Genomic DNA, 16,368 nt, shown 5'->3' with positions numbered 1-16,368 from the left:
GTTAAGTCGCCGGGTGTCAATAAAAGAAAGCTGTCTGGTATTTGTAGTGACATTTGCTTACGACTTGATCCGTATAGTGTATAATGTTCATGTGTAACTGCACGAACCACTGTCAGCGTAACGAACAAAATAAACACACTTCGGCAAATGCAAGCTTGCTGCTGCTTTTGTATAATTCTGAAATCGCCTGTCAATGACTGGAAAACGCCTTTAACAGCTATGATGATCACTGTTTCAGACTCTATGCCTCGGGTTATGAATAATTCAGGTATACTTATAGAAAGGCAAACCGCGCTCTGGAATGGAAAATTCATTTGCGCATTATAGAAATGAAATCACAATAGACCACAATTGTTGCGATCTTCCGACGGTAACAAAAGTGGAATTTAATGGTCACGAACTACACGAAATACCTTGTGTAAAATACTAGGAGTCTAAAGGGATAAAAGGGTAAAATGGAGTCAACAATCTTAAACGGTTTGCATATGTTGCACTTTTCAGTAATGAACGAATGTTGCTGCACAACCGTTCAGTCAGATCTCGGTAAGATTCCAACGTGGTTTAAAGGTTGTTAACCTGGACAACTATATAGAAAATCTGCCCTCTTTTCAATAGCATATTTGCTTTGTTGTTTTTTGTTTATTTCTGTAGCCATCCTTGTACGTTAAATACTGCTTTGTTGTCCAAATATACAAGTAAATTCTATGTGAATTCGGTACAATGAAAATAGAAGATACAAGTACACACATAAAATAGCACATGTAAGATAAAAAAGAAATTGATCCAGATATATTTATTTCTTTAGTCATTCTAATCCTACATGTATAGATTATGTACAAGGATATTGGACATGGTTAAGACTTTACACCATAAAATACTGTTTGTATTGCATTCTTAGGGTCTAGATATTTAAGTAATTTAGCAAAGAATCATATAGCTATCCAATAAACATTAGAGACAATACACAAAGTAGAATGTTCATAATGCATATATATTTTGGTTGTTTGGATTCTAAGTACAGTACTCTGTCAGACTGTAAAAGCAATGATCAATTAAAAATTGCATTTAGTTCAGCCTTAAAACTCCTGAGTTTAGTTATTGGTCTGGTGGATCATTGTAAATTTTTCTACTAGTACGTAGAGTGCGTTCTTGGCATCTCATCTGCTTCATATGAAGATAAGATTTTTGTCTTTATTGTATGCATGTTTATCTTTATTTTTAATAAGATATCTGGGTGTCTATCAATATATTTTTTTACAAAAACTTACATTTAGTAGATAAAAATGCAAGGAAGAGGAAGAATTGACATTTTTTTTTAAAATGTGTGTCTGCATGATTTCCTTTGTTGTTGAATTACCCAGAAGATTATGCCATACTTAATTACAGACTGTACATAGAAGTAGTATACATTTAACAGGCTGTCTTTGCTGCAACAACTTTTTAAGATCCCCCATTATGTATAAGGTTTTTCTTAGTTTTCTTTGCAAATATTCAGTGTGTATCTCCCATTTTATGTTGTTGTGGAGCCAGAGACCCAGAAATATTGTGCTGTCAGTACTTTCAAGAACTCTGCCCCTTAGTTCTGTCTGTACATTTGGCTGGTGCCTTATTTCTGGATTGTAGAAGTTCAGTGTTAGGCCTACTGTCTTTTCTTTGTTTATAATTAGCCTGTTGTAGCTGAACTTCTGTTCTGTGCTCTTCATTGTTTGGATAGCAGAGTCTCTTAGTTTTTCTTGTTTTCCCACTAATAAGGGTTGGAGGGTAGTTTGGCAGCACTTGCTATATATGAGGTCTTTAATATAGAGGAGAAGTAGAATGGATTCTAATACTGATCCTTGAGGGACGCAATATTTCAAGTTTTCATAACCTAAGTAGTAGTAGCTGATTTTGTTACAGTCAGTATATTACACTTCAAACACCTGCTTGTGTCCACATAGGTATGTCCTCAGTCACTCATTGGATATACCTCTAATTCCTAAGTGGTCAAGCTTTTGCAGTAGGTTATTACGGTCAATGATGACGAAAGTTTTGATAAATCAAGACATATGCCTGTCACAAAATTGCTCTTATCCAGTTTAGCATAGATTTCTTTAAGAAATTCAAGTATTGCACTCTCAGTTGTATAGCCTTTTCTGAAACCACACTGTGAGCGAGAGAGAGTTTTATGTTTCTTTAGGAAATCAGACAATCTCATATAAAAACATTTTCTAAAAGTTTTGAAAATACAGACAGTAGGGCTATTGGCCTATAATTTGAAATGTTTTCCAGATTTCCTTTTTTGGCAGTGGTTTCAGTTTTGCTATGAATGTATAATGTGAATGTAAAATGACTCATTCCACATTATTACAATAAATAATGCAAATGTTCCATGGAACGTGCAACTAAATATAGAAATTTATATGTGTTGTGCACATGTCTGTATTATTACATACTCATAGTCTTTTCCTCATATGCCTGTACTCTTGTATTCTGTAAGCAGCAAATTGTTTTCCACACACCTTAATTCAGTAATACTTTTACATCAACATCCCCTGATAATTATTGTCCGATCTCGTTCATACCATTCATGTACAAAATTATAGAATATTGTATGAACCAACAGATGAACCTGTACTTCGAGCAAAATAATGTGCTTAGCTCCGCACAGAATGGTTTGAGACCTTTTCTGCACTGTCAGAGCTGTTGAGACCATCATCACAAAAGTGTATGATTCCTTTGAGAGTAAGAAAACAACCGGTGCAACTCTTCTGGATTTGCCAGAAGCTTTTGGTACTGTCTCTCATAGTTGTTGTTGCGGTCTTCAGTCCTGAGACTGGTTTGATGCAGCTCTCCATGCTACGCTATCCTGTGCAAGCTTCTTTATCTCCCAGTACTTACCGCAACCTACATCCTTCTGAATCTGCTTAGTGTATTCATCTCTTGGTCTCCCTCTACGATTTTTACCCTCCTTGCTGCCCTCTAATGCTAAATTGGTGATACCTTGATGCCTCAGAACATGTCCTACCAACCGGTCCCTTCTTCTTGTCACGATGTGCCACAAACTACTCTTCTCCCCAATTCTATTCAATACCTCCTCATTAGTTATGTGATCTACCATCTAATCTTCAGCATTCTTCTGTAGAACCACATTTTGAAAGCTTCTATTCTCTTCTTGTCCAAACTGTTTATCGTCCATGCTTCGCTTCCATACATGGCTACACTCCATACAAATACTTACAGAAACAACTTCCTAACACTTAAATCTGTAGTTGATGTTAACAAATTTCTGTTCATCAGAAATGCTTTCCTTGCCATTACCAGTCTACATTTTATGTCCTCTCTACTTCCGCAAATAGCAAAACTCCTCTACTACTTTAAGTGTCTCATTTCCTAATCTAATTCCCTCAGCATCATCCGACTTCATTCGACTACATTCCATTATCCTCGTTTTCCTTTTGTTGAAGTTCATCTTATATCATCCTTTCAAGACACTGTCCATTCCGTTCAACTGTTCTTCCAAGTCCTTTGCTGTCTCTGACATAATTACAATGTCATCAGCAAACCTCGAAGTTTCTATTTCTTCTCCATGGATTTTAATACCTACTCATAGTATACTTATCAAAAAGCTCCAGTGCTACAGAGTTTGAGAGTATGCTCTTCACCTTATTGAGGCATACCTAAGCAACAGAGGGCAGACGGCAGCTATAAACAACCAAAGATCAGGCTCATTACCTGTTACAAAAGGCATTCCACAGGGCTGGGTACTGGCTCCATTCTTGTTCAATGAACACACAATGATTTACCATCATTCTTCCCATGTTGTATGCAGGTGAGATAACACTAATCATACAGGTTGATGCAATAATTGATAACAGGCAAATTGTTTGCAAATTAATAGTAATACTAAAGACATTGTTTTCACTTTAAGTGTCTCCAGTGAAGATTACAAAATAATTAAACTGTTAGGTTTCTACATAAATCAGAAACTCAGTTGGGCGAGCTACACAGAAAAATTGTGCTCATAAAAAAAGGAAGTAAGTAAGAGAGAATCTTCTGAAGATAACTAGAAAGAGTTCAGTATTATGACAGTCCCTGAAGTCTAAATGTAAAGCTGCCTTCTAAATATCAGAGAGAATTTAAGTAATTTTAACCATAAAATGTCTGTACATGAACACAACCCAAGAAGTGGATAATTAATTGCTACGTCTAACAGTAGGCTAGCTAAGCTACAACAGCTACAAATATCTAGGTACCAGATTTTTCAATAGACTTCCAAAAGATGCCCATTCTGTTTACTACAGTATATTTGAAATTGGTTTAGAGGAGTGGTTTATGGTGAAAGCATACCACTCCATAAAAGAGTATGAGTAATCAGACTTAGTGATGTAAAAGTTCTGACGAATTACTGTCATACTAAGTTGAAACAAATTGTTGGGTAAAAGGTTCCTGCATATATAATTTTCATATAATGATGTGTCATTGATGTAAATATCATAAAATTTTATGCACCTCATGTTTTGATTGCATTATATGTAAATATTTACACGAATGACATGTAAAATGTTCCAAGGTGAATGAACTATTAGATGATCATCAGACAACAGCTGTTTAATATGTAAACATAGGCCTAATGAAAATGATGATGAGTGAAAGAGAGTATTTTCAGTTTTGGCTTAATATATACATAACATCAAAAAGTAAATGGTCATTGTAGTCACTTTTAGAATAAAAATCTTTGTCCAAGTTTTATATTTTCTAATTTAAATTGTTTTCATCTCCTAACTTCTAATGTAAGTGGGCAGTCTGGTTTGTTGCATATGGAGTGCTGTGCTATTTTGGATGTTTGGCTTATACTGAAAGTTTGATTTTAATCTAGTGATGTGATCAAGCCCACCTGCATATTTTTAAGTTCATTTTGATCTCAATAAGACCTTTCAGTCATTCTGAAATTGCAAGTTGCTGCTGCAGGCTATAGGTTTCATTCAATATAGTTTTATTCAACCAGTCACTGGACAAGTTTGAAATTTCAAAATTATTAACCACTTTTCGTAACTGTGTAGTGGTAATAGCAATCACCATACCTCCAAGCATAAAATGTATAACTTTTTTTTTAAAATAAGATGATGTATAGTTTTCTGCATGGTACAACTCTGACATTCTTCACACTGACTTTGCTGTGCATGACAAATTTTCCATGAATTTTCATGCATACTCACTTATTCAGTGAAATATTGATTTCAATATGAACAAGTATTGGTGCTGTTTTAAGCCATTAATTCATAACTGAAAAGTATACCACCAGAGATAGCATTTAGATAGTTTCAAATGTTTATTTATTTATTTATTCATTCACCCTTTGACCATTCGGCACAACATAGGCCTATAGAACATACCAGAAACTTGACACACACACACACACACACACACACACACACACACACACACACACACACACACCACCACCACCACCACCACCATGTTAATGGTGCATTGACATCCACTCTGGCAAAGATATTTTAACAACACTGATTACATAGATGAGGTGTGTGCAGGGAGCTGTTGAGTACCTCATAGGAAGGCAGATAAAACACAAAATGATCCAGTGCACAGTCTTCCAGACCAAACTTCTGCTACAAGAGGAAGAGCTGGAAGAGGACATTTTCTACCAATGTAGTGGGCATTGTAACAAAACAGTCAGAAAACAAACACAAAAGGATGCATAGTACACCACACTGAGACCAATACATATTCATTTCACAGCACTGAAAAATAAGGAACAGTTATACATATTGACACACCAGTACAAGAAACATTAAAAGATACGACACCTGTTGACAGTTCACTAAGTCAAAAACTCCTTCCCTCTTTCCTGACGAAGCAATTGTTGATTGCAAAAGCTTGAATTTTGTGTGTATGTTTGTGTGTCTATCAACCTGCCAGCACATTTGTTTGGTAAGTCACATCATCTTTGTTTTTAGATATATAGGTCAATAGTTAAATATACAGCTCTAAAACCAGCAGTATATTTACTTTTATAGGGTAGTATGTCAATATTTCTTCCGTCGATATATCAATACCTTTTTTTTTTTTTAAGTATTGAGAGTTGATAATGATATTTATTTAAATATCAGTATATCAGATTCCTGATATTTTTAAAAATATCAACAGTCGTAGTAGCAGATGACAGAATAACAACAATGCTACAAGTACCACAAACATGAAATCTAGAAATAAGTAGGTAATAGAAATAAAACAATGAATTTTCCTGTTTGTACAAGTAAAGCAAATAATTATTTGGTTCTTTAGGTCATTATTTTCAAATATGTAAATGTGTAATTTGTGAAATGCATAAGGGGCAAACTGTAAAATACGAACTTTATAAAAATATATTAAAAACAAAGATTCCAAGACTTACCAAGCGGGAAAGCGCCGGCAGACAGGCACAATGAACAAAACACACAAACACACACACAGAATTACTAGCTTTCGCAACCGATGGTTGCTTCTTCAGGAAAGAGGGAAGGAGAGGGAAAGACGAAGGAAGTGGGTTTTAAGGGAGAGGGTAAGGAGTCATTCCAATCCCGGGAGCGGAAAGACTTCCCTTAGGGGAAGGACAGGTGTACACTCGCACACACACACACATATCCATTCGCACATACACAGACATGTCTGCTTGTGTCTGTGTATGTGCGGATGGATATGTGTGTGTGTGTGCGAGTGTTCACCTGTCCTTTTTTACCCCTAAGGGAAGTCTTTCCGCTCCCGGGATTGGAATGACTCCTTACCCTCTCCCTTAAAACCCACTTCCTTCGTCTTTCCCTCTTCTTCCCTCTTTCCTGAAGAAGCAACCATCGGTTGTGAAAGCTAGTAATTCTGTGTGTGTGTTTGTGTGTTTTGTTCATTGTGCCTGTCTGCCGGCGCTTTCCCGCTTGGTAAGTCTTGGAATCTTTGTTTTTAATATATTTTTCCCATGTGGAAGTTTCTTTCTATTTTATTTACATGAACTTTATAAAAATGTGCATAAACATACATATGAAGTATATCTTCTGTTTTTTGTTTTGTTTTTCTTTTTTAATTAACTATTTAATTATATAGAAAACAAGAAAAGAACTAAAATTCTGAAAATTGTGTAGCATTCACCTTGTGATCCAATTAAAATTACCCTGTGGTAACTGACAGAGCAATACTGTGGGGAGGCGGGGCAGCAGTGTTGCTAACTTGTAGACAGCCACACTTCACAAGGTGCTGCATGTGGCACTCAAGAAAGAACTACCACTGGGTGGCAGCTGGTCTCTACCATTCGGCTCACTGAAACGTCAATCACAAGGTCATTTCAGTAAGAGTATAGCAACCAGTGAAAACTATGAAAACCAAAGTCAGGATGGCCAGATGGGGCACTAACCCCACTCCTCCCATATGTGAATCCAATTCATTAAAACTAGCTTAGCCACCTCACTCAGTACATGACTTGCAAAGAAAATGATATGTATCTAGCTTACAAGAAGTGTATGTCATGCACAAGAAGTATAATCAGTGATGTAACTAAAACATGAACCACTTCATAAAATTACACACACACACCTGCCAATACTATACCCATCACAACTGTTCTTATAACAGATTCCTATTTCTGAGGAGTCTGAAATAGAGAAAACAGGATACCAACAGCAGGAACATTCTTTTGAAAAGACACACATGGCATATGTGTTACATCTATTAACAAATTAAAAAGTGCTCAACAATAAATGAGGACCTGGTATTTCTGTAAGGTAACAGATTGACTTACACTCTAGAAACACTCAATGACAAATGTTTTTAGCTCTGCTCTAAAAGTCAATTCCTTCTCCAGCCTCTTTATATAAATTTCATTTAAAAGACTCTTAGTTTCACCTCAGAAAACTATTTTATAAGCTATAAGGGATTATAAGTAACCAAAGTGAGCCATTCTAGCACCTTCTGAGGAATGTATTTCAGAGAAAAGCTCTCAAACTGTGTCTCTGAGAGAGATTTGTTACATGATCTTTCAGTTTGTCTTGATCAACATACTTTCCTAAAAAGTTTTGTACATCATACTCTTTATAACACACTTCTGCCCAGTACCAGATGGAATTCTTGGTTTTGTTTCATTTTTACAAACTGAATGTAATCATGCACTGTATATCAAGTTTTTTTGGCAATGGAAATTATTCCTGAAAGTTAATGTTCAGGTGACTAATAAATGCAGTTGCTTACAAAAAATTTGTAAATCATTTCCTAATGCAATGTTCATATCTGTTGACAGCTGTGTAAGAGAACACTTTACAAAGCATGATGTGCATAGGAGTAACAGAGGTAAAGAAATTGTATGTGCCAAAATAATGAAAGCCATTTTATGAGCATTTAGAGTCACCAGAATTCCAATTCTGCCTGAAATGGCAAATGTAGAGGGCCCAACTATACCTGTGCAAACAGTGGAAGAACTGATAGAAACATTGTCACAAACTTTAGGTGCAGCAACAGTGATTTTTCCGTCTCAAAACACAACCATTAAACATACAACTATCTTCGTGCCTTCATCAATAGCAATTTCAGAAACTTCATCAGCTGCTGACCTTTCATCAGTACTGACACCCAAGACCCTTCATCAGTATTGGTCCCTCCAAAGTCTTTAGCAGTTTAAGACCTTTCACTACCTGGTGTGTGTACATCATCAGCAGTATCAGAGGCAAGCAGAAGCAGCACAAGAAATGGGAAACACACAACTCTGCTTGATTTTTGGTACCCAGCCTTATTTCCAGGACTAACCTAACTCAAAGAACTGCTAGTACACTCCCTACAAACTCTGACTGCAATTTACAGAAGAACCGTGTCGTGAGAACATTGCACTGAAATCCTTTTTAATACACTGCCTATTTATGTGGTAACTGCTTATAGAGCTCCTTCAGGAAAGCTACGTATGAGTTCAGAGTTATTCAATTTGGACTATGTAATGCTCAAGCCGCCATTGAATGTACAATGAACAACTTGTTTCGACACCTTAAATGGAGGTCTGGATGACATTGTCATCTTTCAAAAACATTTGGAGAACATCTAAGCCACCTTATAACCGTGTTGACGTGTGTTCTGTCTGGCTATCTCAACTTCAATTCGAAAAAGAACCTCTTTGTTGCCAGAGAAATAAAAATGTTTGAGCACCTAGTGACTGGCAGTGGTGTCCATCACAATCCAGTGAAAATAAGAGCAGTCGGAGATTTTCTGACTCTCAGCACATTTGTGATGTGAGAAGTTTTCTTGGAATGTGCTAATATTATCAGTGTTCATAAAGGGCTTCTGTACCAAGGCATGGTCCCTTGCAAGAACTACTACAGGGAGATGCCAAATTTTCCTAGAACCAGGTGCAAAGATAGACTTTTTTTGCTCTTAAGAAGGTCCTAACACCATCTCCAGTCTTTAGTGTTGCGAGACAAGGATGCCAAGACAGAACTTCGTACCAACACTAGTGGTTATGGGATGGGTGTAGTTCTAGTACAAATTCAGGAAGGTGCTGAAAAGGTGCTAACTTATGTTTGTAGAGTACTGTCCAAGTCCGAGATGAACTACTGTACTACCTAAAATGAGTGGCTTGCAGTTGTTTGGGCCATCAACATGTTCTGGCTTCATGTATTGTTATCCAATGGGATGAAACTTGGTTAACCCTCTCACCATTCTGACAGACCAACATTCTCTATGCTTACTGACTAGTCTGAAGGATACATCAGGTTGACTGTCGACAATGGCACTTACGCTTCAGGAATGCAAGGTCACAGTGATACACAAAAACAGGTTGCAGACTGCCTTTCAAGGCATCCTGTGGCAGAAGACAGCAGTGTGGACAAAATCTCAGTCATTACTTCATTAAATCACATTGCTACTGAACAGATCCAGCATTGCTAAAAACCATAGAAGCCTTTAAGGTTGAGGAACCAACAAAAGAAGAATTCCAATTAATAAAGTGAACATTGTATATGAGAAACTATAATCCAATGGTTCATAAATAGTTGTTCGTCATCCCACCTCATCTACAGCCAGATATTCTGAAATATTCCCATGATACTCTGACATCTTGTCACATGGAATTTGTGAAGACACTAGATAGAATCAGACAAAGGCATTACTTTCTAGGTCTGTACTGATCCATTAGGCATTATGTTAGCCACTGTAAGCTATGCCAGTGACAGAAGCACTTACTGAAATTACATCTGGGGTCTCCCATAAGTCCAAACCCTCGCCCACATCATGGTAAATGGGCAGCAGCCCAAAGTAGGGATGTGACTGATGGGGTGATGTATGGTGGAGACTATGTGTACCCCAGGACCATTCTGGTAGCTGTGAAGACCCAGCAGGAACCCTGAAAAGTGAGGACTATCGGGACTCTGGTGAAGATGTGGTGGCTTGTAGTATGTCTGGTTGGCTCCCCAAAGACAAAGAAAAGAAAACCCTAATTAAAAATTACCCATCCTCTGGAAGGAGTTGGACATATCCGTGACAATCTCCTCCATAGAAAGAACTCATGTCACGGAACTTCAACAAATTGGAGGTGAACCAGTCAGTTGTGACAAAAATGACAGGGAAAGGTTAGTGATAATGGACAAACGGTCATGGGAGAAAGAGTAGAAATATAAAGTGCAAATCAGATTTATGTAATGTAATCTGGAGCCTGACAGAGCAACTAGGTGAAATAATGAAACTGAAATGGAGTATCATAGCTCTACAGGAAGTAAGGTGAAACAAAAGTGGAATCCTAGGAAAGCGAGGAGCTAGTATGTTCTATAGCTTTAGTGCAACGAAGTGGGGTAGCACAGTAGTAAGCACACTAGACTCACATTTTGGAGGATGATGGTTCAAATCCACGTCCAATTATTCTGATTTAGGTTTTCCATGCTTTCCCTAAATCACTTGATTCAAATGCCAAGATGGTTCCTTCAAAAGAGCATGGACGCTTTCCTTCTCCAGCCTTCCCTAATCTGAGCTTGTGCTTCATCTCTAATGACATCATTGTCGACGGGACAGTAAACACTAATCTCGTCATCTTCCTCCTCCAGTTTTAGCGTGGATAAGTATGAGCTCAGTATGGGCTTAAGCACCTTGTGATTGGGTTCACTTGTACCAGTGCTAGGCTCTCAACACTGGATGAAAGTGGAAATTTTCATTTATTTAATAATCAATGCCCATGCTCCAACTGAGGAAGAAAGAAAAGGACTTGTTTTATGAACTCAAGGAAGGAACACATGATTACTGCCCAGTCTACAATGTAAAAATAGTCACTGGTGATCTAAATCCTCAAGTGTGAAGAGCACAGATATTTGAACCAACACAAGTCACCAAATGGGAACATTGCTAACCTGATTGATCATGTGTTCATTAATGCAAAGCACAAGTTAGAACTCCTGGACTTAAGGAGCCTCAGAGGCCCAAATGGAGACATTGACCATTTTTTGGTATGGGCACAAGTGAGAGTTAGACTCTCCAGTGCATCTAAAGGAACTCAAACCAAAAAACAGAAATGTAATGTGAGAGCTCTAGAATCATCTGTAGTTACAAAGCAGTATGAGGAGATCATCTCACAAAAAAGATAAAGAATACAGTGGAGATGTCAGCAACGAACCAAGGCACATAAGATGTCCACAGTGTGATACTGATTATGAGATTGCAACAGAAGAAAAGAATGTGGTATACAGAAAAATGTTACAGTCAAATTGCAGAAGAGCATGAATGAGAGTTTGTAAAGAAAAAGGAGGACTAAAAGGATCCATCAATGAAAAAAGAGAGAGTAGATAAAAGCAAACATTAGAGTATTATAGTTTCTGAGTAATTGAATGAGGTAAGGGAATTGTGTAGGAAGGTAAAAGCTGCTTGGAAACAGTTCAGTGGAAAAACAAGCTTTGTAAAGGGTGAAAGAGGACAAATCATAAGTCAGGGGAAGAGATCTGTGTGAGGTGGCACCAACGTTAGTTAAACTCCTTAACTTCAGAATAATACCAAGAGATCTGCAATTGCCTGTTCTCTAAATTTTCTCAATAACGTTTCACAAAAAGAATGTCTTCTTTGCTCCAGGGGTTCCCATTTGAATTGACAAAGCTTTTCTATAATACTTGCGTGTTGATCAGATCTAGCAGCATGCTTCTGAATTGCTTTGACATCTTTGTTTAATCCACCCTGTTGGGAATCCCAAGCACTTTCAGTACTCAAGAATGGGTCTCACAACTGTTCTGTACATGGTCTGCTGTTTAGACGAGCTACACTTTTCCTTAAAGTCTCCCAGTGAACGGAAGTTGACCATTCGCTTTCCATACCATCCGTATGTGCTTGTTCCATTTCATCTACGTCCATGCTCTGTAAACCACTTTGACATGCATTGCACAGGGTACATCCAATTGTATCAGTTATTAGGGTTTCTTCCTGTTCCATTCACATATAGAGAGCAGGAAGTATGATTGAACTTCTCTGTGCACACTGTAGTTATCCTAATCTTGTCTTCACGAACCCTATGCGAGTCATAAGTAAGTGGTTGTAATATATTCCTAGAATTATCATTTAAAACTTTTTCTTGAAACTTTGTTAGTAGACTTTTTTGGGATAGTTTATGTCTATCTTCAAGAGTCTACCATTTCAGTTTCTTCAGCATCACTGAAACACTCTCCCACACGTTAAACAAATCCATTAATTTTTGTGCTGCGCTTCTCTGTCAGTATTTAATATCCCATGTTAGTCCCATGTGGTAAGGGTCCCACACACTTCAGCAGTGTTCTAGAATGGTTCGCACAAGTTATTTGTAAGCAATTTCATTTATAGACTGATTGAACTTCCCCAGTATTCTACCAACAAGCTGAAATCTATCATCTGCATTACCCAGAATAGAGCCTATGTGATCATTCCATTTCATATCCATACAAAATGTTACACCCAGGTATTTGTCCGTGTGATCATTCCATTTCATATCCATACAAAGTTTTATGCCCAGGTATTTGTAGGAGTTCACCAATTCCAACAGTGACTCATTGATATCGTAGTCATATAATGCTATGTTTTTTCATTTTGTGAAGTGCAGAATTTTACGTTTCTGAACATTTAAAGCCAGTAGCCAGTATTTGCACCACTTTGAAATCTTATCGAGATCTGAGCAAATATTTATGCAGCTTCTTTCAGGCAGTACTTCATTATAGATAACTGCATCATCAGCAGAAGGTCTGAGGTTACTATTAATATTGTCCAAAAGGTCATTAACATACAGCTTCAACAGCAAGTGTCTCACTACATTTCCATGGGGCTCACCTGAAGATACTTTTATGTCTGACAATGTCTATCAAAAGTCATTAATCCAGTCACAAATTTCACTTGATACCCCATACGATCAAACTTTTTATTATAAGTGTAAATTTGCTAGTGAGTCAAATGCTTTTCAGAAATCAAGTAATACTCTATCTACCCAACTACCTGGATATGAAGATTCCAGTTTGTCATGTGAGAAAAGTGCAAATTGGGTTTCACGTGATCGATGTTTTCGGAATCCATGCTGGTTGGCATGGAGGAGGCCATCCTATTCGAGATCCCTCATTATGTTTGAGCTCATAATATGTTTTAAGATTCTACAACAAATCGATGTCAAGGGTATTGGACAGTAGTTTTGTGGATCACTTCTACTACCCTTCTTGTAGGCAGGTGTTACCTGTGCTTTCTTCCAACTGCTGGGCACAGTTTTTGTTCAAAGGATCTACAATAAATTATAGTTAGAGGAGGGGTTAACTCAGCTGCAAATTCAATATAGGATCTGATAGGGACTACATTGGTGTCTGCAGCTTTGTTCTATTTTAACAATTTCAGCTGTTTCTCAACACCATGAACACTAATACCAATTTCACTCATATTTTCAGTGCTACAATGATTAAATTGGGGCAAATTTCCTAGCTGGTCCTTTGTAAAAGAACATTCGAAAACAGAGTGAAGCATTTCAGCTTTTGCATTGCTGCTGTCAGTTTCAGTCCTTATCTCATTCACTGGAAGACTGGACAGTAACTTTGATGCCACTAATAGTGTTTGCATATGACCAGAATTTCTGTGGGTTTTGTGAAAGATCATTTGATAATATCCTGCTATTGTAGTCACTGAAGGCTTCATGCATATTGCTTTGCAACACTATGCCTAGATATTTAATCAATGTGAACTTATCAAGTAGAACACAACTCGCACTGTATTTGAACATTACAGTATTGTTGTCTTTACTCATCTGCATTAACTTACATTTTTCTACATTTAGAGCAAGCTGCTGTACATCACACCAAATAGAAATTCTGTCTAAGTCATCCTATATCCTTCTGTAATTACTAAACAGCAGTATTTTGCTGTATACTACATGATCATCATCAGCAAACATTTGCAGTTTGCTGTTCAATCTGCCTGTTAGATCCATTATGTATACAGGGTGTTACAGAAAGGTACAGCCAAACTTTCAGGAAACATTCCTCACACACAAATAAAGAAAAGATGTTATGTGGACAAGTATCTGGAAATGCTTAATTTCCATGTTAGAGCTCATTTTAGTTTCTTCCACCTACGCTCAATGGAGCACGTTATCATGATTTCCTACGGGATACTCTACCTATGCTGCTAGAACATGTGCCTTTCCAAGTACGACACAACATGTAGTTCATGCACAATGGAGCTCCTGCACATTTCAGACGAAGTATTCGTATGCTTCTCAACAACATATTCGGTGACCAATGGATTGGTAGAGGCGGACCAATTCTATGGCCTCCACGCTCTCCTGACCTCAACCCTCTTGACTTTCATTTATGGGGGCATTTGAAAGCTCTTGTCTACGCAACCCCGGTACCAAATGTAGAGACTCTTCATGCTCATATTTGGACAGCTGTGATACAATACGCCATTCTCCAGGGCTGCATCAGCGCATCAGGGATTCCATGCGATGGAGGGTGGATGCATATATCCTCACTAAAGAAGCACATTTTGAACATTTCCTGTAACAAAGTGTTTGAAGTCACGCTGGTACGTTCTGTTGCAGTGTGTTTCCATTCCATGATTAATGTGATTTGAAGAGAAGTAATTAAATGAACTCTAACGTGGAAAATAAGCATTTCCGGACACATGTCCACATAACATATTTTCTTTCTTTGTGTGTTAGGAATGTTTCCTGAAAGTTTGGCCGTACCTTTTTGTAACGCCCTGTATAGAGAAGAAGAGGAACCCTGATTCTATTATTGAAGAAGTCTTCAAACCACTCATATATATGGGACCTATTCTGTCCGCTTGGACTTCCATTAACAGTCTGCAGTGGGGCACTGTGTCAAGCACTTTCTGGAAATTTATGAACATGGAATTTGCCTATTCCCCTTCATCCATGGTTCACAGGATTTTGTGGAAGAAAGGGGCAAACTGAGTTTACAAAAATGAAGCTTTCTAAATCTGTGCTGATTCGTTGACAGCAGTTTTTCTGCCTTAAAGAAATTTATTGTATTCAAACTTAGAATATGTTCAAGAGTTCTGCAGCCCACTAATGTAAGGATATGGGTCTCTAATTTTGGGGATCTGTGCTTTTACCTTTCTTATGTACAGGAGTCGCCATGTTTTTTCTTTCAGTTGCTTGGGACTTTGTGCCGTGTGAGAGACTCATAATAAATACAAGCTAGGTAAGGGGCCAGTGCTGCAGAGTACTCTGTTAAAACCAAATTGGAGTACCATCCAGAATTGGAGACTTATTTGCTTTCATCTCTTTCAATTGCTTCTTAGTGCCAGTAATGCCTATTTCTATGTCCTCCATACTGAAGTCTGACCAGTGGTCAAATAGTGGTATGTCTGTATGATCTTTTTGAATGAACTGTGTCGTAAATGCGAAATTTAAGACTTCAGCTTTTGTTTTGCTATCTTCTATTGTCATACCAGACTGGTTGTTGAACAACAGGATAGAAGCCAGTAGAGGTACAAGGAATAAATGACTTGAACAAAAATACTGGCCCACAGTCTCTGGAGGAGATGAGAATTGCTTTCAAGAAACTGAAGATCAGTAGGTTTCCAGGTGCAGATAATATTCCAGCAGAACTGTTCAAACAAGGTGACAATGAACTTGATTCAGTTTGTCCTGAAAGTGGTCATTTCAGTATAGATTGAGGAGAAAATATCCCAGCAAGGGAGAGAAGGATTATATGCCCTATATACAAGAAAGGAGATATATTGGATTTTATGACAACTATTGACGAATTACACTGCTAAACTTGGATGACAAAATATTCTCCAACATACTGTCTGACAATCTCCTCCCAATTGTTGAGAGAGAGTGGCTCATACCAATGAGGATTCCTCCCAGAGAAATTAACAGTGCAGTAGATCTTCACTGTATGGGAAATTCTAGAAAAGAAA

At 37.6% G+C, this 16,368-nt stretch overlaps 1 protein-coding gene across 4 annotated transcripts in view; it reads left to right on the top strand.

Moving 5' to 3' along the window:
* The window catches only part of LOC126282150 (phosphomevalonate kinase), a 50,711-nt gene that overhangs the window by 158 nt on the left and 34,185 nt on the right, over nt 1-16,368 (top strand). The window contains exon 1 of one of the 4 annotated variants that reach the window (XM_049981662.1): nt 55-543. The exons of the other annotated variants lie outside the window; for them this stretch is intronic. Within the exon in view, the coding sequence (XP_049837619.1) occupies nt 512-543 (32 nt within the window). The 5' untranslated portion in view covers nt 55-511. Of the gene's footprint in view, nt 1-54; nt 544-16,368 lie in introns of those variants that run through there. 4 annotated transcript variants of the gene reach the window in all.

Source organism: Schistocerca gregaria, chromosome 7, assembly GCF_023897955.1.
Source record: "Schistocerca gregaria isolate iqSchGreg1 chromosome 7, iqSchGreg1.2, whole genome shotgun sequence".
Classification (NCBI taxonomy): domain Eukaryota; kingdom Metazoa; phylum Arthropoda; class Insecta; order Orthoptera; family Acrididae; genus Schistocerca; species Schistocerca gregaria.
This window is presented reverse-complemented; position numbering and strand designations above follow the sequence as displayed.